The sequence below is a fragment of the Ornithorhynchus anatinus genome, chromosome 8 (assembly GCF_004115215.2).
Source record: "Ornithorhynchus anatinus isolate Pmale09 chromosome 8, mOrnAna1.pri.v4, whole genome shotgun sequence".
Taxonomy (NCBI): domain Eukaryota; kingdom Metazoa; phylum Chordata; class Mammalia; order Monotremata; family Ornithorhynchidae; genus Ornithorhynchus; species Ornithorhynchus anatinus.
In genome coordinates, this window is record NC_041735.1 from 16,387,077 (window position 1) to 16,414,137 (window position 27,061).

Below are 27,061 nucleotides of genomic sequence, written 5' to 3' on the forward strand. Positions count from 1 at the left end.
CTGCCACTGCAACCACTGAGCCTTTGTGGGCCTGGCCAAGGAGGGGAGGGCTGGGCTGGAGACTGTAAAGGAAGGTAAAGTAGCACAAATTACAATGGGTTACAGCTCACGCTGTGGTAGAGTTGTTATAGTCCCTGCTCCTTTGTCACGAAGGCATCAATTTCTTCCCAAATAATCTGTGGCTCTTTTGCTATATATTAAAGGAAGAACAAGGAGTTGAAAAGTAAGGTACTGTAGCTAAAATATTTACACAAGGGAAGAGAGGGCAGGTTTTCAGGACCAGAAGGCTGAGCCAAACAAGGGTGTGTTCCAGGAAGTGCAGACTAGGCTCACAGCACACTTTCTCCAGGTTTTTGAACGGCTTGCCTCCTACTGAAAGCTCTTTGAGGGCTGGACTGTGACATCTTATTTTTCTGAATGTTTTCCAAGAACACTATAGGGCCCTATACTCAGTTACCATTGATATTGAGTCTGTTCACCCTTGGTATATGTGTTTTCACTATGCAATCTGGTAGAATGCTGAAGGAGAATTGGAGAAAGTTCTTACAACCCACTGGATAGAATACATCCTAAGAAATGACCATGCACCCACACAATATTGTTCAAAGTACAAGTAACAGTGTTATTCATTAAGAACAAACATCCCATAATCTAGGAAACTGATTGTATTTATCTTGGAAAGTCAATGGGGAAGGACAGGGGATGAAACTGGAGCCAATCTTGTGCTCCCTCAGTTTTAGAAAAGCTACTTAAACTGCAGAGAGCCCATAGATGGCCAGTAAGATAATCACTGACACCGGCTCCACCTTGTTCTACTAGAGAAAGATGTCTCTAGGAGCCACTGGAAATAGTCGGGGCTGACTAGGAAAGATCCAGATTCAAATGAGAAGAGGTGTATTACGCCTTTAGAAACAACCGTTCATTTGCTTTCTGGGGAAGAGACTTGTACTCAAGAGAGACCTGAATGGAGAACAATCAGTGAAAGGTAATGATGTGAGAAATACTGCAGAACTGCTATGTTTGCAAAATTCTTTGAAGCTAATCAAATGCTGAAACACTGTACTACATTGGTCTACCTGGATCCAGTGAAGATTAAGAAATGGGCACTAGCCGTTCGTAGATAGGGATTATAATGACATTCTTTATCATTTAATACTAAAACATGAGAGCTTACTCTGTACTCACCACTATTGCACACGTTCAAGGGATCAGTCAAACCTGGCCTGGCATTAGGCATTAAGCTTTCTTGGGCTCACTGCCTGATCTGACACTTTCCTGCACTTAAGCTCTAACACGTTTCACCAACTTTCCCCCATTACTTCAAATTTTAGACCCGTTGATCAACCTCACATACATTCACGCACTCTAAGAACAAACCCAAGATACCTGCCACAACCCTCTGACAACAAACTCCTAGGAACAAGTGGGTGAAAAGTTACTAAATCACCTGGATGTGCAAATGTAAAAGAACTCCAGTTCTGTAAGCTGTCCAATGGAAACTGAAGAACACATACATTCTTCCAAAAAGAAAAGATTAAAAATACGTAGGTTTATTGTAGGTTACTCAGAGGTACGATATGAATAAATGGAATGGAGATGCCTACAAGTCATTCAGAATCAAACATGATTTGAATGAATTAAAAATAGCTATAACAACTGTATTTCATTCATCATGAGGTTTTCTTTTGTTTCTTCTTTTCATTTTCTTCCTTTTCTTTTTCAATTTCAGCAACGTACTTCTCAATTTCTTCAGGATTTAAAATCTAAAGGACAGAATACCCAAGATCAGTCTATCAACATTTCCAACAGCAACACCAAGTTACACAATCTGCTACCTTGAAAACAATTTAAGATGAGCGGAAGTCTCTAGCCATATGCAGAACTGACAGTTATACACGTTGTCTTTCACTGTCTCATTAAACAAGCTATCAATTGGGCAAATAGATCAGATTTTTTTGTTCTTGGTTCTCAGGAACAAATCACAAGTCTACACTCTACCTGGCACTGTGAAAATAAAAGGCTGAAATGACCAAGGGATGAAAACATTTCAGTTCTGTTTATTCCTTTTAGGGAACGAGGGTTGTGGGTCTTGATTCTGCTATTTTTTAATGGTATTTGTTAAGTACCTACTATGTGCCAAGCACTATACCGAGCACTGGGGTGGAAATAAGCTAACTAGGTTGGACACAGTCCATATCCCATAAGGGGTTCAGCCTTAATCCCCATTTTACAGGTGAGGCACAAAGAAGTTAAATGCCTTGCCCAAGGTCAGCAGACAAGGGACAGAGTTGGAATTAGACCTCAGGTCCTTTTGAATCCCAGACCCTTGCTCTATCCAATAGGCCATGCTGCTTCTGTTGTGCAATTAGCTGTTTGTGTTCTTGTGGAGGGGAGTGAGGTGCAAAGAAGCAGTTTCAGCCCCCTCCGGGGAGGAACACACCCCTCCTATTCCTAAAGTGAATTCCATTCCCCAAAGTGTTCAGTATGAAGATCTGCACTTTACTATTTTCTGCTTACTCTCCACATGGAGCAACACCAACTGAGCCCAGTAGGGCTGGAAAATGCCAAACTGACCTTGAAGAACCTGTTCCCCCCATGAACAGGGCCTGTGTGAGGGAAGCCACCACTGCCCCTACAAGATTAACACAGATTCTCCCATAGCTTCCCAATTGCTTTTTGGCAGGTGGCTGTATCTAGCAGGGTGGCATAGTAGATAGAGTACAGGCCTGGGAGTCAGAAGGTCATGGGTTCTAATCCCAGCTCTGCCACTTGTCTATGTGACCTTGAGCAAGTCACTTAACTTCTCTGTGCCTCAGTTTCCTCATCTGTAAAATGGGGATTGAGACTGGGAGCTCTTTGTGGGAAAGGGACTGTGTCCAACCTGATTATCTTGTATCTGCCCCAGCTCCTCGTACAGTGCCTGACACATAGTAAGCACTTAACAAAACCACAGTCATTATGGATACCCTAGATTACAAAAGGTAGACTTGGAGGGGGTGAAGCAGGCAGATGGTTTCCCTTCAGGGGTCTTGGGGCCAGAAGTTAGAGGACCTGGTGGCATCTAAACCCCAAGCCCAGTGAGGAGGAATCACTTAAAACTCAATGAATCCTTTTTCCTCTACCCTGCACCCTTCTTATCCCACCCAGCTTTCTCATCCTACTCTTGCCCCTTCAAATCTTCACCAGCCAAAATCAAACTGAGAAGTTGGCCCAGGCAGTTGTATGACTACTTACTCTTATGTGTTCTTTGATGTTTATGGTCTTCATGGCTATTCTCTAACAGTCTGCAGACATGGGGACTCAGAGATGAGTCTATCCTAGGTGTTAGGTGAGCCTCAGTGTGAGGTTTGCCCAAAGCAGGAATAAATTTTCTTTTGAAAATTTCTCTTAAAAAAAACCAGCTCACCTTGTGCTGACCATTTCAAGGAGTACTTTTTATTTTCCCCCTAAACTTATTTTTATCAGCACAGTTAGTTTGGGATCAAACTAAGTCAGGTATTGATTAATTCCAAAGACATGGGCCAAAATGTCAAACTGCAGTTTGTGGGGCTGCTTATCACAATTAAAATAATTCAGATGGACTGTGTAAAGCAAACAGATAATTACCTTGAGAGGATGATCTCGCCTCATAACCGCTAATTCAATGTTTTTTCCACCTGACTGAACCACCTTAAGAAAATGAACGGGGAAAAAAAAAAAAGATTTTAGACAGAGAAACTATACTTTCCCAAATTTCAAAATATTAAAAACTAATTCCACCTAAATCAGTTCTATTTTCTTCTTAGGTTGCTATTACCACAGAACAATTCATTTTGTGAATTTTTCTTGTTAAAACAATGATCATGAATCAAAAAATAACAGATCTTTTAAAGTACAGCCAATTCTCAGTCATTCATGCTAACAAGGAAAAGGGACAGCAGCATCAATAATGGAAATCTATTTTTCAGATTTACTCTACAAAATACTATTGTTCAGACCACTCAGAGATAAGGAATTCAGTCTAGTATTGTTGTGGAGTTTATTTCAATCTCTCTCCACATTTCTCTAAAACTTTTAATATTGACTTCATTATTATTATTATTATTATTATTATATTTCTGTTAAGCGCTTTCTATATGCTAAGTACCATTCTAAGCGCTGGGGTAGATGCAAGGTTATCAGGTTGGACACGGTCCTTGTCCCACATGGGGCTTAAAGTCTAAACAGGAGAAGAAACAGGTTATTTAATCCATATTTTACAGTTGGGGAAACTGAGGCACAGAGAAGTTAAGTGACTTGCCCAAGGTCACAAAGCAAGAAATTGGCATGGCCAGGATTAGAACCTGGTCTTCTGACTCCCAGATCTGTGCTCTTTCCACCAAGCCATGCTGCTTCTCCTCTTCTCCTTTTCACTACCCACCCTAAATGGAGGGCCTGATCATCAAGGAAACAGCCAAAAGAAGGAAAGGAGAAAGGGACCTGAATTTTTAACCCTGAATGACAGTGAACGAATCAGTGGCTGCCTCACTGTGTAAAGTATATACATGTGGTATTCAATGAGCATCCTGCTCAAACATGACCCCAAATGACTTGCCCATTTCTAATTTTGTCATAATCCTTTTCTATATTCTCAAACACGAACCCCTCTGTTCTGAAGGATCTCCTTGACATGTCAAGAAACACAAGCTGTGGGTTTTTTAAATAATAAAAACTGTAGTGAACACAATTTAGGAATAGTAATTTAGACAATATCCCATGTCTCCAAATTATCATTAAAAGGCAATTCTTATAACTTCTAAAATCCTAAATGACTATGAAAAAAGATAAAATTTACTTATTACTTTGTGTCCACCTTACAAGGAGTATAGCAATGCTTACTTAAGGAGATGAAATGAACCCTGCCAAGACAGATCTGATCTAAAACTGCATCATATAAACATCACTAGAAAGATTAATAGCCTAAAACCTCACTGAATTAAGGTAGGAAAAAATAAGGAGACACTTCTGAGAATCAAACTCACTTCAAGAAGAGCCTTGATAACAAGTTTAATAGTCAAATCATCTGTTTCAATGGCTTCATCAGTATAGTTTTTCTCCAGAAATTCACGCACTGACTTGGCACCTCTGCCAATAGCATTGGCCTGGAATAGAAACATTTGCACATTTGTCATAGTTCTTTAATATGCAGAACTTAAAAGATGAACGAGCAAACACAACTTATTTTAACCACTGGTACAAATGATCCAGCATTATTAGCTCTCTCCTTCCCCAAAGGAGTGATCTTTCCAAATAAAATATCTTAAAAATAAAACCTAGTTCAGAGATGGAGTATTTGTGTGGCAATCCATAAAGGAGGTGAGGAGAAAAGAACACATCATATTCCAGCCCTCTAAATCAGTTAGTGTATTGCCTAAGGTGAAAAATTCTATGATAGTCTTTAGCTCTGTGCTGCTAATGTAGATTTATGATTGTGTGTATGTCTTCCCCAGTGCAGGTTGGTCCTTTACCTTGGTTTTCATCAGATTTACCGGTCCACCACACCTGGCTGATCTGGCAAAGTGGCTTACAATCACTGTCACCGTGTGCCATAGACTTAACCCAAGGTCTACTACAAATCATTCAGAAAAGTTATTAGCTCACCTTCCAGGCATGGTATGTTCCAGAAGGATCTGTCTGATAGAGCCTGGGAGTGCCATCAAAGTCAAATCCCACAATTAAAGCAGAGATCCCGAATGGTCTACGTCCATTACTCTGGGTATAACGCTGGGAGGAATATTAATAAAAAAAATTAGCTACCGTTTTCCACAACCTAGAAAGGCCTATAATGATTGCTTTGGCAAGTTTTAAAAAGGAAGCAAAAATTCTCATTAGAAACACAGAAATATGCTTCCACTTGAAAAGGATTAGGATCCATCTTTTTCCTTATCAAAAACATGTTGACTGGATTCTGGGTTTGGAAATCATGTGTTGTGCACTCTTTGACCAAAGCCACCTCTGGGTTTCTGAACGAACCTGCTTCAGACTAGCGATGTAACGTGTGATATATTCCACGGTGACAGGATCCTCCACAGTCAGCCTGTGGCTCTGGCACTCCACACGAGCTCGATTTATAACTATCCGAGCATCAGCTGTGAGTCCTGCAATGACAGCAGAGACATTTATACTTCATTTGACAAAAAGATGGGAAACCATCACTCGTATATCAATGGAATCTTTAGCAAAATGAATGAGCTCCCTTTATCCTAACACCAAAACTTTTTCTACTGAAATATTCAGGTCACACTGGACAACTGATATTAGAAGACACCTTCTCTCACTTTTATTCTCAAGGGTGGCTTCCTGATGATTATGGGCTCCCCCCGTGCCCATAATGAGCACTGGCACTGGAATACCCTCCCCATCTCTATGACTGTTTTCGGGACCCATTTTTTTTGCCTTCTGTGTGGTTCAGAGAGGAGGTCTTTGCCCTCAAGCTACAATCCATTAGGGGGCCTTTATGGAGGGTGCAGATTCTCAGAAGATGAATTATTTGTGAATATGGAATTGGAAAAGAAAGTTAAACACAGAGAATATTGTGGGAAAGATGAAAACAGAGATGAAATAGGAGAAATAGAAAGATGACATAAAACCCAAGATCACATAAAGAAAGATGGAGCACGATACCAGAAATAACTAAGACAACAGGACAAAGAGCAACAGCAGGTGGGCATGGGAAATGTGTACACTAGCCTGTGAAAAACAGTAAAAGTTGCAAGAAAATATGGCGGGGGCAAGGAGGAGGAGGAAGAAACCAGAGAGAATAGGTGGGGAAGAGAGTTGTATAATGTCTCCAAAATCTTTTGCAGAAGAAAGTAATAATGACAAGACATAGGTAATAAAAGTAGTAATAACAATAATGAGAAGCTGGGTTAAAAAGCGACTTCTCTGGCCTCTGGCCAATGCGCTATGAGAGGTGCTGTCCACATGCCCAGGCAGCCAGAGGGGTTCACACGATAGCAATTTGGAGCTCCAACCCCATTCCATCCTCACTGGATCTCCGAGGCTGCCGCTGCTAACACTTACAGTAAATGCTCAATAAATGACTGAAGAATGAATGAATGAATGAATGAATGAATGGATGGGTCAAGAGCCAATTCCTCCTCCTCTGCCTCCCCATATGTCTTTGGGGCCGGGGTGAGAAGACGCTCCAGTGCCCAGAGAGGACCCAAAAAAACAGTCATGGAGAAGGAAAAGAGGGCAGCACAAGTATCTTTTCCTTTCTCTTTCTCCTCCACCATTTCCCTTGTTCTCCTCCCACTCTTTACCTCTCCTGACCCCTCAAAGGCCTACCTTTGTGCTCAAAATGAAAAGTTAGCACCTTTGAAAGCAACACCTTCAACTCGAAGCCCGGAGCTGACGTTGCACACAAAGCATTTTGCCTGACCTTATAGCGCAGGCAGACCAGACTCAGCGGTCCAGAGCCCTCAGGCTTGTTATATCTGGTTCTGCGGAACACACTTACACTATATTCTTTAGCTAGAACAAGGCCCATGTGGGACGGGGACTGTGTCCAACTCGACTATCTTGTATTTACTCCAGTGCTTACTCCAGTGCTTGGCACAGAGTAAATGCTTAACAAATGCCACAATTATTATTATTATTATGATTATGGAACATTTCTGACTATGCAATTCTATTTAAGCTCAGCAGGAGTTTTCCAAGAACTGGGTGTAATTTAGTTAGATCAATTTCAAGAGGATTTCCAGAGGGATATCACAGAAGAGGGTACGCTTTTATTGCCAAAGATGCTATACCTGCAAATGCCATGCAGACATTGTCATCCAGTGCACAGATCTTCCTCACAGTTCTTTCATCCTGTAGCTTGGCCACTGATTTCTTCTCCACACCAAGAACGACAATGTCTTTTCCTCGGACACCCACCTTCAACACGTTAAAAAAAAAATTACATCACATCCCTACAACTATGCAGCATTAAGAGACAGATTTAAATAATGCAACTATCGGTAGAGTGAGCGCCTCAGGTGTATATGTCTGCTCAATCCTGGTCCACATCAGTCTTCTAGTCTCTGCTTCTTCATCTCCCACCAGCTGCTGGCATGTTTTTCAGCACAGGCATGTATGAAGTGGAGACGCAGAGCAGTATCTAGTTACTTCTGGCAAGATTATACTTGTGAAGATACTAGAAGAGACTAACAGAAGTCTCTCATTTGTATGTGTTCTAAATTTCTGATTCATAAACATGGCATTACTGGCTTCCTTCACACTATAACTACAAAATAAGTGGGTCTCGATTAAATCTTCATCTTTTATCACTTCAAACTGAGTCAGATTTTTTTTTTCTCCAAAGAATACAATGGAGTCTTGACAACTACCTCCAAAACTCTGATCCAAAGGGATCCAAGTCAGATATTCCTAAATCAAACCTCCTGCAGTACTATACGGTGGTTACATTGTCATAGGGTGCAGACAAACTATAAAAGGCTCTGACTGCCTTAACAGTGGGAAGGGTGCAGGAAATACTGCAGAGTTATTTGGGTACTACAGGTCTTGTCAACCACATTTGATTACAAGGGGTTAAATAACTTGTTAAGATGAATTTCTGTGGCAGTTATTATTACAAAAGATAACATCAGGGAAGTGTAATTAAGAAGACAATAACAGATTAACCTTGCAATATGTTTCTGGGTGAGTGAATATATTCAGGAACCAACTTCCAAAACTGTTCATATCTTACAAAATGAAAATGGTTTTAAAAAGCATTTTCTCCCCAACTTCCACTTCAGAGACCTTGTGAATGCTTCTGGGTGCTTTTCTTCCATCAGACGTTGACGAATCAGGAAAAGTTGAAAAAGTATCAAGAATGCTTTGAGTTTGATCAGAACAACGATAGTTACAGGCCTACTGTATATAAAGGATTCTCTCTGCGGAATGGTCTACTTAGGTCCAATAGAGAATTTTGGACAAAAGGTCAGCTTTAACTCTAAACATCCAGCTGTTCAAGGCTTACCACACAAGAGCAGTTAGGTCCAGGAAGGAAAAAGTCATCTGTTCCAATCTCTATTATTTGGCAACTGTCCTAGTGAAAATGCTCACATACGACTCTGTCTTTAAACCCATCTGTGCTTAACAGTGATACGGGAGAAACAGTCAAGTGCCCTTCAAGGGGATGCCTATTTTGGTTAATTCACCTATAAGAAAGCACTCAAAAACAACAGAATATCCAGCACACTCTTGGTTGGGCTCCAAGCAACCTTACTCTCTTTGTGCTTCCAGCTTGCCTTCTGAGCTTCTGCAACCCTGTACGACTGTTCTTGTGGAACACCGCTTTCCCAGAGGCACAGTGCAAATGTGAAACCAACCAAGATGGCAGTTATAATTGCAGTCAATTTCACACTAGTGCATTGGGAAAGCTCTGCAACACTGCATTTATTAATACAGAGTACAGGGAAGGAAAAGAAAGGACCTTTCGGAGTCTTTATACAATCAGGCATTTGTTTAACATGTTATTTATGACAATAACGCTCTATTAGGGAACGCAAATAAAATGGAATATACTCTTTCATCTTCTCGGCTTAGGTGCTGCATATTGGTTTTCTGTTTTCTGGTTAGTGCAAAACTGCAGTCAAATTAGCATAAGCTTTTAAAAATAAATAAAAATCACACGCTTCTCCAATAGGTTAGTAGCCCTCAAATTGATTATACTAAATTTTCTTCTTCCCTCCCGCACACAAATTAAGTCATTTAAAGTCTGTTATTTTAGCAAATATTATGCTATTTTTAATTGCACTGAAGAAAATAAAATCCAGAAAAATATAAGACTAGGGCATGGAGGAAGTTGTCAGTAAGGTAACAAAAATGCTGCATGCCTCAAGGCAGTAAGGAAAAACAAGACAAAACCCTCCCATTAAGAATGTAATTTCCATTCCCAATTTATGATTTGACTGCCTTTTTATCGCCACTGAATAATGAGGAAAACCAAGTCTGGTGATCTGAATTAAAAGTTAGAAATTCCATTTAACTTCAGCTTGGCTCTTATCTTTTTCTGTGGCCTTTGGCAAAACGCAAATCTGTTCTTCCCATTTCCCTTCACAAACTATAACGTATCCAGTAAATGTACATCTAAACATTATGCAGACCACAAATCTAAAGGCACAAAAATGCCTCGGACAGTCATACCATGAAAATAAGGGGAAAAAATAGCTTAAACTCAAGTGCCGAATAACTGAAGAGTCAAGGAGCATGTATATATGAGAGGAGGGGTCCAGGGGATGCTTTTGAAACAGTTGGATGGGACATCCTTTTTTCAGAGCACTTCATCAAAGTGATACTTGTGCAATATAAACTGACGGCACTTTTTGCTGTCCTACCTCTCAAAATACTCCCATCTCTGACAGCCCGCCCTCCCCTTTCAAACCTGACAGACCACCACTCTCCCCCTGTTGAAAGCCCTTCTCAAACAAGATCTCCTTCCTCCAAGAGGCCTTTCCTAACTAACCTTTCACATTTCCTCTCTACTGGCCCTTCCCTCTGCCTAGTCACTTGGGTCGGGTCCCCCTTCACTGCTTTACAGCGACCCAACACTTACAAACACTATCCGGCTTCCCTAAGGTGTCATGTCCCTCTCCCCCACTTAGATGGTAAGCTCCTGGAGGTCAGGGATCTTGTCTGTTAACCCTATTGTACCAAGCTCTCTCAAGAGATAAGCACGATGCTCTCCACAGCGTCCTCTGCTCAATAAACACCACTGACTGATCGATAGATCAGACTGCTGAACAAAACCTCGCCAACCATGTGGCTTAGTGGCAAGAGCCCAGGCTTGGGAGTCAGAGGTCGTGGGTTCTAATCCCGGCTCTGCCAGTTCATTCATTCCTTCAATAGTATTTATTGAACGCTTGCTATGTGCCGGACTGTACTAAGCACTTGGAATGTACAATTCGGCAACAGAGAGAGACAATCCCTGCCCAATAAGGGCTCACAGTCTAAACAGGATGTCAGCTGTGTGACTTTGGGCAAGTCACTTCTCTGTGCCTCAGTTCCCTCATCTGTAAAATGGGGATGAAGACTGTGTGCCCCACATGGGCCAACCTGATAACCTTGTATCTCCCCCCAGCGCTTAGAACAGTGCTTGGCACATAGTAAGCGCTTAACAAATACCACCATTATTATTATATGGGTCAGGCTCCTCAGATGGTATCTACTGGGGCCTTGTTTCACCATAGCCAGGTGAATGGGTGATCACGACTGGGTGGTTGGAACCGACTCACCCTTCGTTTAAACAGTCAACTCTTCTTTTTAAAAACTGCTTTTGGAGGAGGAAGGAAGAGAGGGACGAGAGGGCGGTGGCGAATGACAAGATCAGCTGTGATTAGGATGGGTTCCCGCTCCCTAAGAGCCAGAGGGGTGCCAATAAAGCAGCGTGGCTTAGCGGAAAGAGCCCAGGTTTGGGAGTCAGAGGTTGAGGGTTCTAATCCCAGCTCTGCCACTTGTCGGCTGGTGACTTTGGGCAAGTCACCTCATTTCTCTGGGCCTCAATTTCCTCATCTGTAAAATGGGGATGAAGACGTTGAGCCCCACGTGGGACAACCTGATCACCCTGTGTCTACCCCGGCGCTTAGAACAGTCCTTGGCACATGGTAAGTGCTTAACAAATACCATCATCATCAATGGTGAGCTTGAGTTGCGCCATGTGCCCCTCCAACCCGCACCAAGGGGGCCTGGAGGTCCCCCCATAGGGGACCCGATATCACTCCCCAGCTATTCCACCCCACATTTTCCTTGTCGAATTTTCCTGCCGCTCCGACTGAAACCCCTTTTCGTCCTTGGTACCTTTCCTTCCCGGCTCTCTTCTCCAGATTAAACCACCTCCACCGGCAGCCGCCAGAAGCCCTATTTCCCCCCTGAACTCAGTACTAATTAATGTGGGTCCACTTTGGCCTTTCCCTGGGGATACTTTCTTACTATAATGGCTTAATGGCAAGAGCCCAGGCTTGGGAGTCAGAGGTCACAGGTTCGAATCCAGGCCCTGCCACTTGTCAGCTGGGTGACTTTGGGCAAGTCCCTTCAATGGGCCTCAGTTCCCTCATCCATAAAATGGGGCTGAAGACGGTGAGCCCTATGTGGGACAACCTCAAATCACCTTGAATCCCTCCCAGCGCTGAGAACAGTGCTTTGCACGTAGGAAGCGCTTAACAAACACCATTATTATTATTATTTTTGGGCAAGTCCCTTCAGTGGGCCTCAGTTCCCTCATGTGTAAAATGGGGCTGAAGACGGGGAGCCCTATGTGGACAACCTCAAATCACCTCGTATCCTCCCCAGCGCTGCCAAGTGTGCTTTGCACGTAGGAAGCGTATAACAAACACCATCATTATTATTATTACTAATAATCCGGGCCCCGCCGCTGATCAGCTGGGTGATTCTGGGCAAGTCCCTTCAGTGGGCCTCAGTTCCCTCATCCGTAAAATGGGGCTGAAGACGGTGAGCCCTATGTGGGACAACGTCAAATCACCTTGTCTCCCTCCCAGCGCTGAGAAGAGTGCTTTGCACGTAGGAAGCGCTTAACAAACACCATTATTATTATTATTTTTGGGCAAGTCCCTTCAGTGGGCCTCAGTTCCCTCATCCGTAAAATGGGGCTGAAGACAGCGAGCCCCACGTAGGACAACCTCAAATCACCCTGTATCTTCCCCGGCGCTTTGCACCTAGGAAGCGCTTAACAAATACATTACTATTATTATTTTTGGGCAAGTCCCTTCAGTGCGCCTCAGTTCCCTCATCCGTAAAATGGGGCTGAAGACGGCGAGCCCCACGTGGGACCACCTCAAACCACCCTGAATCCCTCCCAGCGCTGAGAAGAGTGCTTTGCACGTAGGAAGCGCTTAACAAACACCATTATTATTATTATTATTTTGGGGCAAGTCCCTTCAGTGGGCCTCAGTTCCCTCATCCGTAAAATGGGGCTGAAGACGGCGAGCCCCACGTGGGACCACCTCAAATCACCCTGTATCTCCCCCAGCGCTTTGCACCTAGGAAGCGCTTAACAAATACATCATTATTATTATTTTTGGGCAAGTCCCTTCAGTGGGGCTCAGTTCCCTCATCCGTAAAATGGGGCTGAAGACGGCGAGCCCCACGTGGGAGCACCTCAAGTCACCCTGTATCTCCCCCAGCGCGACGAACAGTGCTTTGCACCGAGGAAGCGCTGAACAAATGCCATCATTTATTATTATCGCTGTGGTCGTTCCTCCTCCCGGGTCGGAATGGCGGGGTCTGGTCCGCTGGTCGGTTCCTCGCCGAGCCGGGGGCCTGGGCCCCCGCCATCGATAAATTAGGTGGATAGACACCGGGTTTATTCAGGGAAGACGACAGGAAGTCAAACCTACTAAAATCGTGACTTTAAATTCACAACCACCACGCCGAGAGGGCCATTTGGAGCGCAGCATCCACCCTAACCCCGGAGGTGGCGACACCCGGGAAACGGCTTAGGTACAACTCCTGATTACAGAGAGGTGTCTCCTTACTCCGTCCCTCAACGCGTCCCTTTGAGAGGTTTTTTAGGCCCGCCCCGTGGGACTGGGGACGGGCCCGTGGCCGCCCTCCGCCCCGCCGCGGCCTAGTCGAGGCCCGAGGCCCGGCCCGCTCCTCACCGCGGTCGAACCCTTCTTCACCGCCTCCTGCGCGTACTCCACTTGAAAGAGGTGCCCGTCGGGGGAGAAGACGGTGATGGCCCGATCGTAACTCATCTCTCCGAGGCGACGGCACCGCCAGGAAGGCCGGGGAAGGGTCTGCGGGGGAGCCCGGCGCCGGCCGCCGCTCCGAGAGCCCGAGGGGGAGGAGGCAGGAGGGAGGCAGCGAGGGAGGGAGGGAGGGAGGGAGCGACGGAGCGACGGAGGAGGGAGGAAGGGAGGGACAGAGGGAGGCGGCGGCGCCTCAAAAGCGCAGACTCATCGGCCGCGCGGCGCTGCGGCCCCGCCGATTCACCACGGCGCCTGCGCCAGCCGGCCGGCCGGGCCCCGCTCGCCCCCCGGCCGCCTCCGCACGCACTTGGCGTAAGGCGGCCCGCCGGCGTAAGGGGCTGGGGCCCTGGGCCGTACCACCGGCCCGCCGGCCGGAGGGGTGCGCCGCCCGTCCCGGGGCCTCCCCTGGGGCCCCGCCGCTCCCCGGGCCGGCCGGGCTCCCTCTCTGCCTCTCCGATCTCCGAGTCGCCGCCGTCGGGGGCGCGTTTCGGGGCGAAGGGCGGCCCCCGGTGGAGCGGGGGGGGAGGGGTGCGCGTGGACTGGCCCATCCCCCGCCCCCGAGAGCCGGGGAGGCTGCCGACTGGCCGGGGAGAGCAGCCGGAGAAGCCACCCCAATGATTAAAGATTGACATCCGCGGAGAGAACCATGTCCGTGGCCTTCGCGTCTGCCCGTCCTAGAGGCAAAGGGGAGGTCACCCAGCAAACTATCCAGAAGGTAAACGCTCGGGTCGCCCCTTCCCCCCGGCCGCCGGTTTTTCATGCTGGGGGCGAGGGCGGGGAGCGGCGCCCGCGCTATGGCATCCCTGCTGCCGCTCGGAGCTGTGCCCTCCACCTCCCTGTGCCCTCCTCCTCCCTGTGTCCTCCTCCTCCCTGTGCCTTCCTCCTCCCTGTGCCTTCCTCCTCCCTGTGCCTTCCTCCTCCCTGTGCCCTCCTCGTCTCCTCTTGCCCCTCGTCTCTTGCCCCTCGTCTCCTGCCCCTCGTCTCTTACCCGTCCCCAGCCCCTGGCTGGGCCCGTCCCGCCCCCCTGCACCAGACCCCGCCTCCCTCCAGCTCTGCTGGTGCCCACCACCCTTTTGCCTCCTCCTTTTCTCCTCCTCCTCCTCCTCTTCTCCTTCTCCTTCCCACCTGCAGCCCCGAACGAGCCGAGCCCTGCCTCTCCACCCAGACCCCAACGCACAGCACCAGGCCAAGTGGGCACCAGCCACCCTGCAGCCCACCCCTATTTTGGTTTTTTTTTCTGGGGGGTGACTCAGAGGAGACGATCCCAATGCCGCCGCTGGCAAACTGCACGCATCTGCAAAGTTCCCCACCTGCACGGTGCCCCCTGGGCTGCCTGCGAGTTTAGCCAGAGGGGCCCACTCCATGGGGGCCCAGGAGACCGTCAAGCGTTGTGGGCGGAGAATGTGTCCTTTTTTTTGCTGTGGGGTACCCTCCCAAGCGCTTGGCACAGTGCTCTGCACCCTGTAGGCGGTCCATAAATACAAATCAATGTCCGGATGAGTTATTGCACCCCGCCACCGCCCCCCCATGGCTTTCCAGCTGTTGGGATGAGGCTGTCTGCTTTTAATAATAATAATACTGGTGGTATTCGTGAAGCGCTTACTATGTGCAAAGCACTGTTTGCAGCGCTGGGGGGATACAGGGTGATCAGGTTGTCCCACGTGGGGCTCACAGTCTTCATCCCCATTTTACAGAGGAGGTAACCGAGGCACAGAAAAGTTAAGTGACTTGCCCGGAGTCACACAGCTGGCAAGCGGCAGAGTCGGGATTGGAACCCATGACCTCGGACTCCCAAACCCGGGCTCTTTCCACTGAGGCACGCCGCTTCTCTTTTACCCCCAAGGGTTTGGGGCTCTGAACCTGTCTCGATTTTGATCTTCAACAAGCCCTGAAAGCTTTCCAGTAGTACTGAAATGACCCCAGATCCAATCTGTCTCCCTAGTGTTTTGAAGCGTGTCTCTCACTCCCCAGTTCTAACCCACTTGTACCCCCTAAAATGCCCTATCCCCCGCTGGCCCCCAAACTCAAAGTGAAAAGTTGGCACCCGAGGGTGGCAGTGGCCCCGGAATGAGACCAGAACCATTTTCCGCATGACTCAGTTTCACTTCCAGGCTGGTTCAGTGCTCAGACAACATGTGACAGAACTCATACTGGGCCTGGCACCATCTAGATCTGTCCAGGCCTCTGTGTTTCTGTTGTGCTAGGTGCTACCAGATGCTCAACTCCCTCACTCACACATATTTGTCGTTGCCCACTTTTACCACCTCCCCTTTCAGTGGGCTTCCCGTCTGCTGACGCGCTGTCATGGCTGATGCTCTGCCATGGCTGACACTTCTCATCCTCCTCCACTTTGCTGGTGCTTTTTATGGAGCACCAAAGATGAAGAATAGGCCCGCGAATGGCCAGGAGGGAATGAAGGAGGGAGAGAAGAGACCCAAGAAGGGATAGTGGAACTGGTAGTACCGGTCCCTTGGCATCGGGCCGCATGGTGGGCACGGGCCCAGGTGTCTTGGGAGAGGGGTGAAATCTTACTTTCGCCCCTATTGTTTGTAATGAAGCTGGCCACCATTGCACTGTTTCAAAGACTGGCATCACAGCTCAGGAGCGATGCACGCTTTTGCGTTTAGAGATGGGTAGTTTTGTGAATTTGGCAGAATTTGTATGGGTGGGCTGTTGCTATTGTTATTTCTTGGTGAAGAACAAAGCTTCTTGAGTCAGTTGCCAAATTTATTTTCCAACTCAAAATGGATTTTTTTTTTCTTTTTTTAAAAAATGGGACTGTGGTCTTAAAGTCTGAATTTGCACAGTGCTGTCAAAGTTGATGATGTATGAATGATGCTGTCGTGCATTTGGGAGATTTATTCCCAGTTGGGTGTAATTGTTGGGTTTTTGCTGCTTACTTCGGTGCGTGGCTTTTTTAATGTTTGGACAAGTAGGAGTTTTGGTTTTTTTCTGGATCCGGATTTCTATGCAGGAAAGCAGTGTAGGGGTGCATTTTGCAAGTTACGGTTATTTTGCAGAAAATCGGAAACCGTACCAACCCTTTCTCTCAGAGGTAACTGTAAATAGTGAGGGGGTGGAGATGTCAGTACAGAGCCGCCTGGTTCATTGATCTATTTCCCTTAAACCCTCCTTGTAATTCCTTCAAAAGCAACTTGTATTCTGCGTTTTTGCTCCTCTGTCACCGCAGGGTTGTGGTTGTGTGTGGAAGGGGTTACAGTCAAACAGACAAAATGTATTCAAGGAAAGGAATAGGTTTTAGTCTGTGGGTAAATTATAATGGCGAACGCAAGAAGGTGTCGCGTTAAGAGAGCAATCAAGGAGCCGCTCATCAACATTTCTTAGAGCTGAGCCATCTTCTCGGCTAACTTACGTTTTCAAGAGGAAGGAATCTTCTCATAACTGTGAACCAAGCAGAAAAGGATTTAAAAGGCATGAAATTTAGAGGACAAACGGCAACTCTCTCTTGTAATCTCTCCCCCATTGTGTCATGGGGCTGCAACACATGTGGTGATTATGTTAGACCGCGAATTTCTTAAGGTGTTGAAATATTGAGCCAAGAATAATGTTTAAGTAATGGATTTTTAAATTTCTTTAAAATAGTAACTTTAGAATATAACTTTAGGATTCAGTAATATGTGATTAGAAACAGCATCGGTGGACGTTCGTATTTTAATCATACTTTTATCATAAATTTTTTATTTTACATTTTTCAATCTAAAAAAAAAAGGCTGGTGCCAAGGCCTTTCCTAAGGACTGATTACAGCATTTATGCCTGGAATTAAATTTAAATGGAATTTTAAATACCAGAGTTGGAATTGTGCTGCCTCTGTGTCTTAAAAATAGTTTTTCTCAAGTGCATTTAAAAAATCGTAATTGCCACAGAAATAAATCTTCAGAAGAAAACTAATATTGCTAATGATTCATTTTATTTTTTATTTCGAGTAAAATATACGTTTGAGTTTTTACATTTTATCTAAGTATGTGGATTTTAATCCCAATTTGTATATAATCTCATCATCAAGAGTATTTATCCCATATCCTTTTAGTACATGACACCGTATTAGGCGTGTGAGGGATGTACAGAAGGACTCTAAATCTACCAAGAAGCTTTTTGAGTAGTAGGGAAGACCAAACACTCACTTTCAGCTATTCTAAGAAGGTGTGAGAAAGCCAGTGATGTAGAGCCTTGAAACCAATGGCCGGGAATTTTTGCATTAGGCACAGTTGGTTCTGAGGTGTCATTGGAGGTTTTTGACAAGGGGAATGAATGATAAGCTCTGGCATTTAGGGAAGATTTTTGGGACCGTTGTATTTATGTAGGGTAGTCTGAAGGCGGGAGAGAGGTTGGAAGTGGGTAGGCTAGGTAAAGTGCTGATTGAATAATTCCACCAGTAGGTGATTGGACAGTGGCACAAGGAAGGTGAATTGGAACCATACTTCTTTATCAGTGTTGGCCAATGATTTACGTGGTTAAAAATGCATTCTTAGTAGATTGTTTTTCAGATAAAGCTTGTTACTATAATAACGTATTTCTATGATTTGCTATGCAAATTGGGATCATTATTTAATAACCTTTGGCATGAAGTGCCAGAAGTTCTTTAGTGAATTTCTAAAATTAAATCATTTGCTTTTACGAAGCAGTTGTGGCCTAGTGGAAAGAGAATGGACCTGGGAATCAGAGGACCTGGGTTCTAATCCTGCCTCCTCCACTTGTCCATTGTGTGACTTTGGGCCAGTCACTTAACCGCTCTGTGTCTCAGTTGCTTCACCTGCAAAATGGGGATTAAGACTGTGAGCCCTGTGTGGGGCAGAGACTATGTCCAACCTGATCATCTTGTATCTACCTCAGTGCCTGGCTCATAGTTAGCGTCTAACAAATACCTTATAAAGAAAAAGCAGGAATTTAGTGTGAATTCAGAGCAAGTCAAAAGAGTGAAACATTTACTAGAAGAGTTTTGGAAATGCATATAGTGACTTGAAAATGTCTTTAAATCGTTCGTCACCAAGGTTTTTCTTAGAATTTTTTGTTAAAGTTGAAATTTAAATTCTACACAATACTGGAATGCAGGAGACAGCCACAGTACAGCCGGATCATGATCCTCCAAAGTGTAGCAGTATTATGAATACTTATATTGTAGGGTTCATTTTCCCATAGACTAAACTGCAATTAAGTTAGGTTTCACTCCAGGGCTGGCCCCGACTTGATGGCCGAGTCCTATACGTGAGTCAAAACTACATTTTTAAGCTCCTTTCGCCATCTCCCCCCCACCCCCAGTCCCCTCTCCTCTTCCTAGTGGCTTTCTTCATACCCGTGAACTCAGCTCCCTCCTCCAGTGTCTCTTCAGTCTCCCTTTGTTCCATCCCCACTCTCCAGAGTTTTTTTCTGAGTTTGCAGTTTGTAACTACATCTGATACTGCAACCACTTCCACTCACACCACTCACTCCATTCTTTGCCCATCCCAATTTCCACTGCTAGGCCTTGGGTGGAGAGGTGAGAAGGGCATTTCATCAGCCTTTTCGTTGGTCTCCCTGCCTCCAGGCTCTCCCTCCTCCAGTCCGTTCTTCATTCTGCTGCCTTGATCTTTTTTCGAAAACCTTCTGCACACTGCTCAGAAACCTTCAGTTTGCCCAACTCCTCTCCACATCAAGCAGAATCTCTGGACCGTTGGCTCTAAGACTCTCAACCAGCTTTTTTTCTTCAACTTATCCTCTCTCTCTTTTCCCATCATATCCCAGCTCAAATTCTTCCTTCCTTTCACTCTCGCTTACTCTGTGTGCCTCGTTCATATCTCTGCCATATTTGATCTATTGCTCACACCCTCATTCCTACCTGGAACTCTCTTCCCTTCCTAGTCAACGGACCATTGCCCTCCCCCTTTTTGAGCCGTTCTGAAATCACTTCTACTCCAGGAGGCCTTCCTTGATTGATTTCTATTCTTCCATCTGCCACTTGAGCCCTTCTGCACTACCTAAGCACCTTAGCACCGATGAGCATGTCTTTCCTTATACCCTTCAAATACCAGTTTGATCGATCAGTCAATCAGTGGTATTTATTGAGCACTTAACCGTGTGCGGAGCACTCTACTAAGTGCTGTGGAGAGTACAGTATAACAGAGTTGGTAGACACATTCCCTTCTCACAACGAGCTTACAGTTATAGGCGTGAGAGATCTTGAGCACTTCTGCTTGGTCTTTCAGGGTCCCAGCATGGAAGCAGTCACTGTTATTAATCCAGATTCATATTGAATTTCCACTAAGCCTTGCCCTCCTACTTAATGGGTGCCACATCCTAAATTAGGAGTACTGTGGTGACTTGGACCAAAAAGAAAAAGCCCTCAAAACACCTCCCTAAGGCCCCAGTGTACTGTATGGCTGTAGCTGGTCCTAGGAAACTAGGACGAAGCTAAGTCAGCACATATTACTACCGAAAAATGGATCTAAGAAGGCTGCTCAAACAGCCTCAACTGGCTTGATTTAATAGTGGCAGAAATCCACAGCTTGGTAAGGCAGCATGTGTTCTCTTCAACAGTAGGTGGATAGTCAAATAGAGCCTTCTATAAATGGTCTTCTTAGAAGGTCACACCACACATGCTGTAGAGGTCAGGCTAGGGAAAGGAGAAAGAGCTTGGTTTTAAGTAGGTCAGAGGAATACTCCTGCCCTCCGCTGGGAAGCAGAAAAGGGCATGGGAGAGGAAGGAATATTACCTAACCACGCTGGTCAGTGAGTTGGAGGAGCAGCATGGCTTAGTGGAAAGAGCAAGGGCCTGGCAGTCAGAGGACCTGGGTTCTAATTCTGACTCCGTCTCTCATCTGTTGTGTGAACCTAAAGCAAGTCACTTCACTTCTCTTTGTTTCAGTTTCCTCATCTGTAAAATGGGGATTCAATCCCTGTTCTTCCTCATACTCAGACTTGCAGGCCCATGTGGGGCAGAGACTGTCTACGATATGAGTTCCTTGTGTCTACCCCAGAGCTTAGGCCAGTGCTTGAACCATAGTAAGTGCTTACCAAATACCACGATTTTTATTATTAAGACTTATCTATTGAGCATCCTACCTACATGGTTAGGCTCTCTCTGCCAGTGGGGTCATGTTTGTGTTCAAAAGACATTTATATTTTCTGCACACGTTTCGGGGCAGAGCCCTGACTGTGAATAGCTCCACAGCAAACAGGAACACCAGCCCTGTAAGGGTGAGGAGAGGGGGACAGCACCCAAGAGTCAAAAGTGGAGCGTTGCTCCCTTAGCTTTCTGGCCACTTTTTGGGCACTTCTCCATTTCCCAATTGGGCATTTGTGTCTAACCTTTGTTTCCCATCTTTTATTCAGCTTTCTCTCCTTGATAAACATACCTTCAATCCCATGATTATTTAACATTCTCAAGGTGTGGAACTTTGTCAAAGGCTTCACGAAAATATAAGCTTATTTTGCTCACTGGTTCACCTCTTGCCACATGCTTAGTGGCCCCCTTCCATCAGTCCGACTATCAATGGTATTTACTGAGCATTTACTCTATACAGAGCACTGTACTAAGCGCTTGGAAGAATACAGTTCAACAGTGTTTGGTGACACGTTCCCTACCCACTTTGGGAGAATTCCACTGGGCAAGTGAAGCATAGTTTCCCTTACAGAAACCGTGTTGCCTTTCCTCCAAAGGTTTTGGTTTTCTAAATGCTCAATGATTAATGGTAACAGAACTGCTTTAGGCAGGAATTTTACAGTTCCTGCCTGCCACCTAAAGCGCTTTCAGCTGGGTGGTGGAGCGGGGTCCCAGACAGCCAAGGTGGCTGCTGCCCAAAAGAAGGAGCAGGGAAGTGGAGTAGAGGTTGTACCTCTTCTTCAACTCCTTGTTCTTAGTGGCCACTTAGTGGCCACCGTGGTGGGAATGGTTCTGCCCCAGGGCCAGTGGAAGGTTTGCTGCCGAATTTCCAGGGGTCCCCACTGCCTCTCCGGAGCTCTGCTGCCATCATCTGGAGAGAAGAGTGGGGCTTCCCCTGTCCTGGCCAATGGCACCAGGAATCCTGCTGGGCTGGGATGGACCTGGTGATTTTTTGGAAATGCTTAGGGGTGGGTAGTGGCAGAAGCCAGGCCTTCTCTCCCCACTAATCCCTACCACCTCCTTCCCCCCCTTCTTCCCTCTCCTCTTTCTCCTTTCCTTTTTCCCATCCTCTTCCCCACTCACTCTTTTCCCCCATTTTCCCTTCCGACTACTGCCTTATACTCTCCCAAGCACTTAGTAACCATGTAGTAAATACCATTGATTGATCAATTTCTCCCTCTCCCTTCCTTTGTCCCCCTCCCTTTTGTGTGCTGTCTCCCTCCTCCTCTCTCTGCCTTCCCCCCACTCCCCATCCCCTCCCTAGCATACCTAGATTTCTGGTTACATATAACTGAATCTAAACTTAGTTATGGTATTATTTTAGATGTGCGATTCACTGGCCTGTAATTCCCAGGATCACTCCTGGCTCTCCTATAGATTGGAGTCTGTTGACGATCTGTTGTCCTCCCATTGAGCAGGCATACAGGTCACCGGGAATGCTGCAGTCTCCCTCCTAAATTCCTTCAAAACTCTTAGGTAGCTGCCATCTGGTCCAGGTGATTCAAATATAGAGCAACATTTTTTCCCAGTTTAACTGCACACCCACTTTTCTCACTTTCCCAAACTTGACGACTATGTTTCCCAGAGATGCAAAGTGGTATTTGTGATGTCATTCAGGGAAGCCACAATCTTCTTCTATTAAAGTGAATTCTGGTTGGGTTATTCATAGCAAATTCATTCAATCGTATTAAGTGCTCACTGTGTGCTGAGCACTGTAATAAACGCTTGGGAAAGTACAATACAACAATAAAGAGTGGTGACTTTGTTCAGTTAATAATGAGACGAAGAGGTCGCAGGCGCTGATCAACCAAAGCACAATCTTTGTGCAATTAAACTGTCTTGGAGTGGTGTTGCACTAATCTGCAGAGAAAATAGAATGCTCGAACATCCTACCTTATTATAATCCTACAATAAAATGTTGTATTATCACCAGCTTCTATATATTGAATAGTGCATACAGAGTGCTTGACATTATGCCAGATGCTCTTGAAAGGTTCTTTTTTAGATTCCTATAGAACAAGGAAAGATTTAAGAATATTTTTTCCTCCTTTGATCTATTTCTTGAATTTTAATCGTGTACTCCAGCCCATATGGGAAGAGTAGTAAATTATGTAGTAAAGAGAAAAGTCCTTTGGGGAACTGGAGAGGAGAGATATGGGAAATTTGTAAGAACTCATGTTTGGGGTAAAACCTGAGGTTTAACTTTTATCATTTAAAAATATTTTACAATTAGAAATATCACTGTCGATTTAGTGTTCTTGTTCATTTTTATCAGAAATCATCAAGGGTGTGGGAAAGGACACGCCACAAAAGGTCTAGCTAACAAAGAAACAGTTGCAGTTCAAAAAGGTTTCCTGAAGATGAAATTATTTCAAAAGAAGGAAAAAGATTCTAAGATGGAGATGCGACTTGTCTGTTTAAGCAGCAAGCAGTTCTTTTATTTCCCGGTGACCTTTTGTATTCTACAATGCAACACATTTGGTACAAGCAAGGTTATCACTGCAAATTAAGACCTACCCTCATAAATCATAGTCTTCTCTCTTCTAGGACAATTTTTATTGGTGTTTAGTTATTCAGCGCTTATCCCTTTTACTTTCCTTATCTTTTGAAGAAGCTACTCCAAAGAGCAAGAGCATATTGAGAGACACACTGTCCTGTGGATTCGGATTCAGCTTAGCCAGTAATGCAGATTTCAAACTGTGCTCTCTCAAGTGAAATAAGCTCCACATGTTAGCTTTTAAAGCATGTAGAATATCAAACTAGAGCTGAGTAGGCTAAAATAGAGTGAAGCTATGGGCAGGGGGAAGGTAAATATCTAGGGGTAAGTGAGAATTTCATTATCATTTGAATTCAAGTAAAAATCTGGTTTAACTCCGGATTTTATATTAGCTTTTTTTCTGATTCACAGACAACAACATGCATGGTATTGTGAAAGAAATGTTATTCCTTTCTGGTGTTTGCAAATGACTACCAAAGGCTCATCATCACAGTCACCTTTGGCATGCATAACAGTGCTAAAGCGATTTGACCTAATTTAGGGTATCAGAAACCAGAACCAGCAACAGTCCAAAATTTATATCTGAATCTTGATTTTGAGATGAACCCTCCTTATTAGAACAGGAATGATGACATGACAGCTTTCTTTGAACAGATCGTATTTTAGATTGAAGTGTGAGTACATATGATCAGATAACTGTCCCTTCCCAATATTTCATTCATTTTCAAAATTAATTTCAGATTGGACGTTAAATTAAGGATCTGGGAATATTTTTGTTTTCATGAACTTGAGCACATATGGACTCAGTTCTCATGTAACGTGGGGGTGGCGTTCTTGCCGAATCTTGCGTTGAGACAAATTATGGATGTAAAACTCACCTCAGGTCTGGCATCAGAAATGGGCACAGGGCTATCCAGACAGATGCGCATTTTGGGAAGAAGATTCCCTAATTCTGCTGTCCCATCCCATCCAAAATTCAGAGGAAAAACACATGGCCTGGCACCCATCCCAATCTCAGAGTGAAAACAAGCGGTCTGGCCAAACTGAGTGTGTCTTTTTTAAAACTTTTCGAAATCCAAACCTCAACTTTTAATTAGAACAGCTCCATCTGGTGGCGTTTTGCCCATTTCGAGATGCGACAAACAATTTGGAAACAGTTGGAATCGTGATGTTTTAATAACTATAGTCACAGAAGTTAAAGGATTCAGGATGCTAAAACCTGGGGTTTTGCGTCACCTTTTCTTGAAGGCCGAAGATTTGAAGGACATCAAAACCCCCTTAATGTCCTCTAGACTGTAAGCTCGTTGTGGACGGGGAATGTATTTACCAACTCCGTATGGTACTTTTCATTCAGTCATATTTTTGAGCGCTTATTGGGTGCAGAGCACTGTACCAAGTGCTTAGTACAGTGCTCTGCACACAGTAAGTGTTCAGGAAATAGCTTTGATTGATTGTGTCCCAACCCTTCAAAGTTCTGCCCCAAGTTTTCCCCCATATTCAAAACAAAGCGTCAAGACTCCTGATTCTGTCCATTGATAGGAGACTTTGAGAATCATAAGAACTCTTGATTCTTTCCATTGATAGGAGACTTTTTGAGAATAATAAGATGTAGGACTTTCCAAGGTGTATGATAGGATGACCTTATTTGCCATAGATGTTTACTGGTCCAAGTGAGAGATTTGCAAGGTTTTAAATGAAGGATTTGAATATGAGTCATAATTGCTTAAATTAAAAGAAAAAAAAGAAAAATCTGAATTTATGGAAATGAAGGAAATGAATCTGGAGCTGAAGAATTTGGCAGTGCAGTTAAAGAGCTTTAACACTGTATCCTGGCTTGGAGTTTCCCCTTTGCAGAGATTATTCCATGTGCGTCAGTTGTCTTCCAGACAGCAAAACTCCACTAGTTGCTAGATTTCAGTGATGAAACTGAGAAACAGCATGGCCTAGTGGATAGAGTACAGACCCGGGAGACAGAAGGTCCTGGGGTCTAATCCCGGCTCTGTCACTTGTGTGCTGTGTGACCTTGGGCAGGTCACTTCACTTCTCTGTGCTTCAGTTACCTTATCGGTAAAATGGGGATTAAGATTGTAAACCTAATGCAGGACAGGGGCTCTGTCCAAACCGATTTGCTTGTATTCCCCCCAGCACTTGGTACAGTGCCTTGCATGTAGTAAGCGCTGAACAAATACCATTATTATTTTTACGTTTCTGGGATCTCAGGAGATTAAAAGTGTTACTTATATGTAAATTATAAAAAATAAAGAAAAGCAGTTGCGTATCTTTTGTGTAATTAAAGTATTTTATTTAACCACTTCATACAGTGCTCTGCACACAGTAAGCGCTCAATAAATATGATTGAATGAATTTCCCCACTTGAATGCTTTCTTTGAATCTTTAATCAGTCTGAGGAAAGGGTGATTTTTATAAGAATATGTTCTGGTCCTGAATTAGTCTTGCTATTCTAGACAAAGAAAGAAGATAACTTCATAAATCTTATCTTGAGAAGAATCACCCAAATATGCTTTTTCTCATAAGTATATCTGCTAAACTGCATCACTATAAAATAATTTGTGAATCTGTGGTTTTTTCAATCAGCAAAGTGAAAAAAGCAGTTAATATCCTAGGAGCGGAAACATAAACTGATATTTTTGTCAAATCCTAACAGTGTTCTATGTACTCTACTTTGTCTTTATTCAGATGCTAGATGAAAATCATCACCTTATACAATGTATTATGGACTACCAGAGTAAGGGTAAAACAGCAGAATGTACTCAGTAAGTAGAATTTACTTTTGGGTTGTTATTATTACAGTATTGCATTAAATATTACTATATAGCAAGACTTTACGTGGTCATGTCCTTAGAAAGCACTGTTTTGTGACGTCGCATCTTTTGATTATTGAGTCATGGAAACTTGAAAAGTGGGAATCTCAAGATCTCAGATTCGTCATAATAATTAAACATGATTTCTGGCAAGCACTTAAAGTACAATACTTTAAATATAGGGAGAAGGGCAGTGGTTGGGGACATTCTGTTACTTTCTCTATTACCTATTTGTTTCTCTCTTCCCTTAGCCATCCCATAGAAACAGTGTGTCGTAGGGGAAAGAGCACAGGCCTGGGAATCAGAGGATTCTGGTTCTAATCCTAACTCTACTACTTGTCTGCTCTGTGTCCTTGGACAAGTCACTTAACTTCTCTGTGGTCCAGTTTCCTCATCTGTAAAATAGGGATTCGATGCCAGTTCTACTTCCTACTTGTTAGACTGTGAGCCTCATGTGGGACAGGGACTGATTATCTTATAGCTACCCCAGGGCCCAGTTCAGTGTTTGTTTCATAGTAGGTGCTGAATAAGTACCTTAATTGTTATTATTGCCACGCCTTCTCTCTTTCCCTCTTGGATGCCCTGCAGGTATGATCTGAATACTGAGCTGCTGGGAAGCGAGCAGTGGGCAGTACTTAGGACAGACCACTGGCAAATTAACATTGCTCTTTAGTATTCTTCTTAAATGTCAATATTTTTCCTTCCACTTTACTTCAGGTTTTTTGTTCTCTTATTACCTGAGCTTATATGGTCAGAGTGTGCTCACATTAAACCTTGGAAGCACTTACTGAAAAAGTAGCCGATGTTTTGATTTCCCTTTGTGTCTTTTCCCAAAATTAAGCTTTCACTGACTGTAATGTAAACTTAGCTGTCCAACTGCCTGGGGACAACATTTACTTCAGGGGTTTTTGAGAGAGACAGGTAAATAAT

The 27,061-nt window shown here is 44.5% G+C and overlaps 2 protein-coding genes across 2 annotated transcripts in view; one reads left to right on the forward strand and one right to left on the reverse strand.

The window, feature by feature from the left end:
• Positions 1 to 1,528: 1,528 nt before the first annotated feature.
• Positions 1,529 to 13,825, reverse strand: PSMA7 (proteasome 20S subunit alpha 7). The gene is made up of 7 exons (XM_001505349.6): positions 13,626 to 13,825; positions 7,773 to 7,899; positions 5,992 to 6,116; positions 5,620 to 5,742; positions 5,001 to 5,120; positions 3,607 to 3,669; positions 1,529 to 1,763 (listed from the first exon to the last, which is right to left on the reverse strand). The coding sequence occupies exons 1-7, from the start codon at positions 13,719 to 13,721 to the stop codon at positions 1,671 to 1,673; spliced, it is 747 nt and encodes a 248-aa protein (XP_001505399.1). The 5' UTR covers positions 13,722 to 13,825; the 3' UTR covers positions 1,529 to 1,670.
• A 335-nt stretch (positions 13,826 to 14,160) lies between these two features.
• Positions 14,161 to 27,061, forward strand: part of SS18L1 (SS18L1 subunit of BAF chromatin remodeling complex) — a 34,691-nt gene continuing 21,790 nt past the window's right edge. The window contains exons 1-2 of the mRNA XM_007668726.3: positions 14,161 to 14,430; positions 26,007 to 26,083. Coding sequence (XP_007666916.2) covers positions 14,362 to 14,430; positions 26,007 to 26,083 — 146 coding nt within the window. The 5' untranslated portion in view covers positions 14,161 to 14,361. The remainder of the gene's footprint in view (positions 14,431 to 26,006; positions 26,084 to 27,061) is intronic.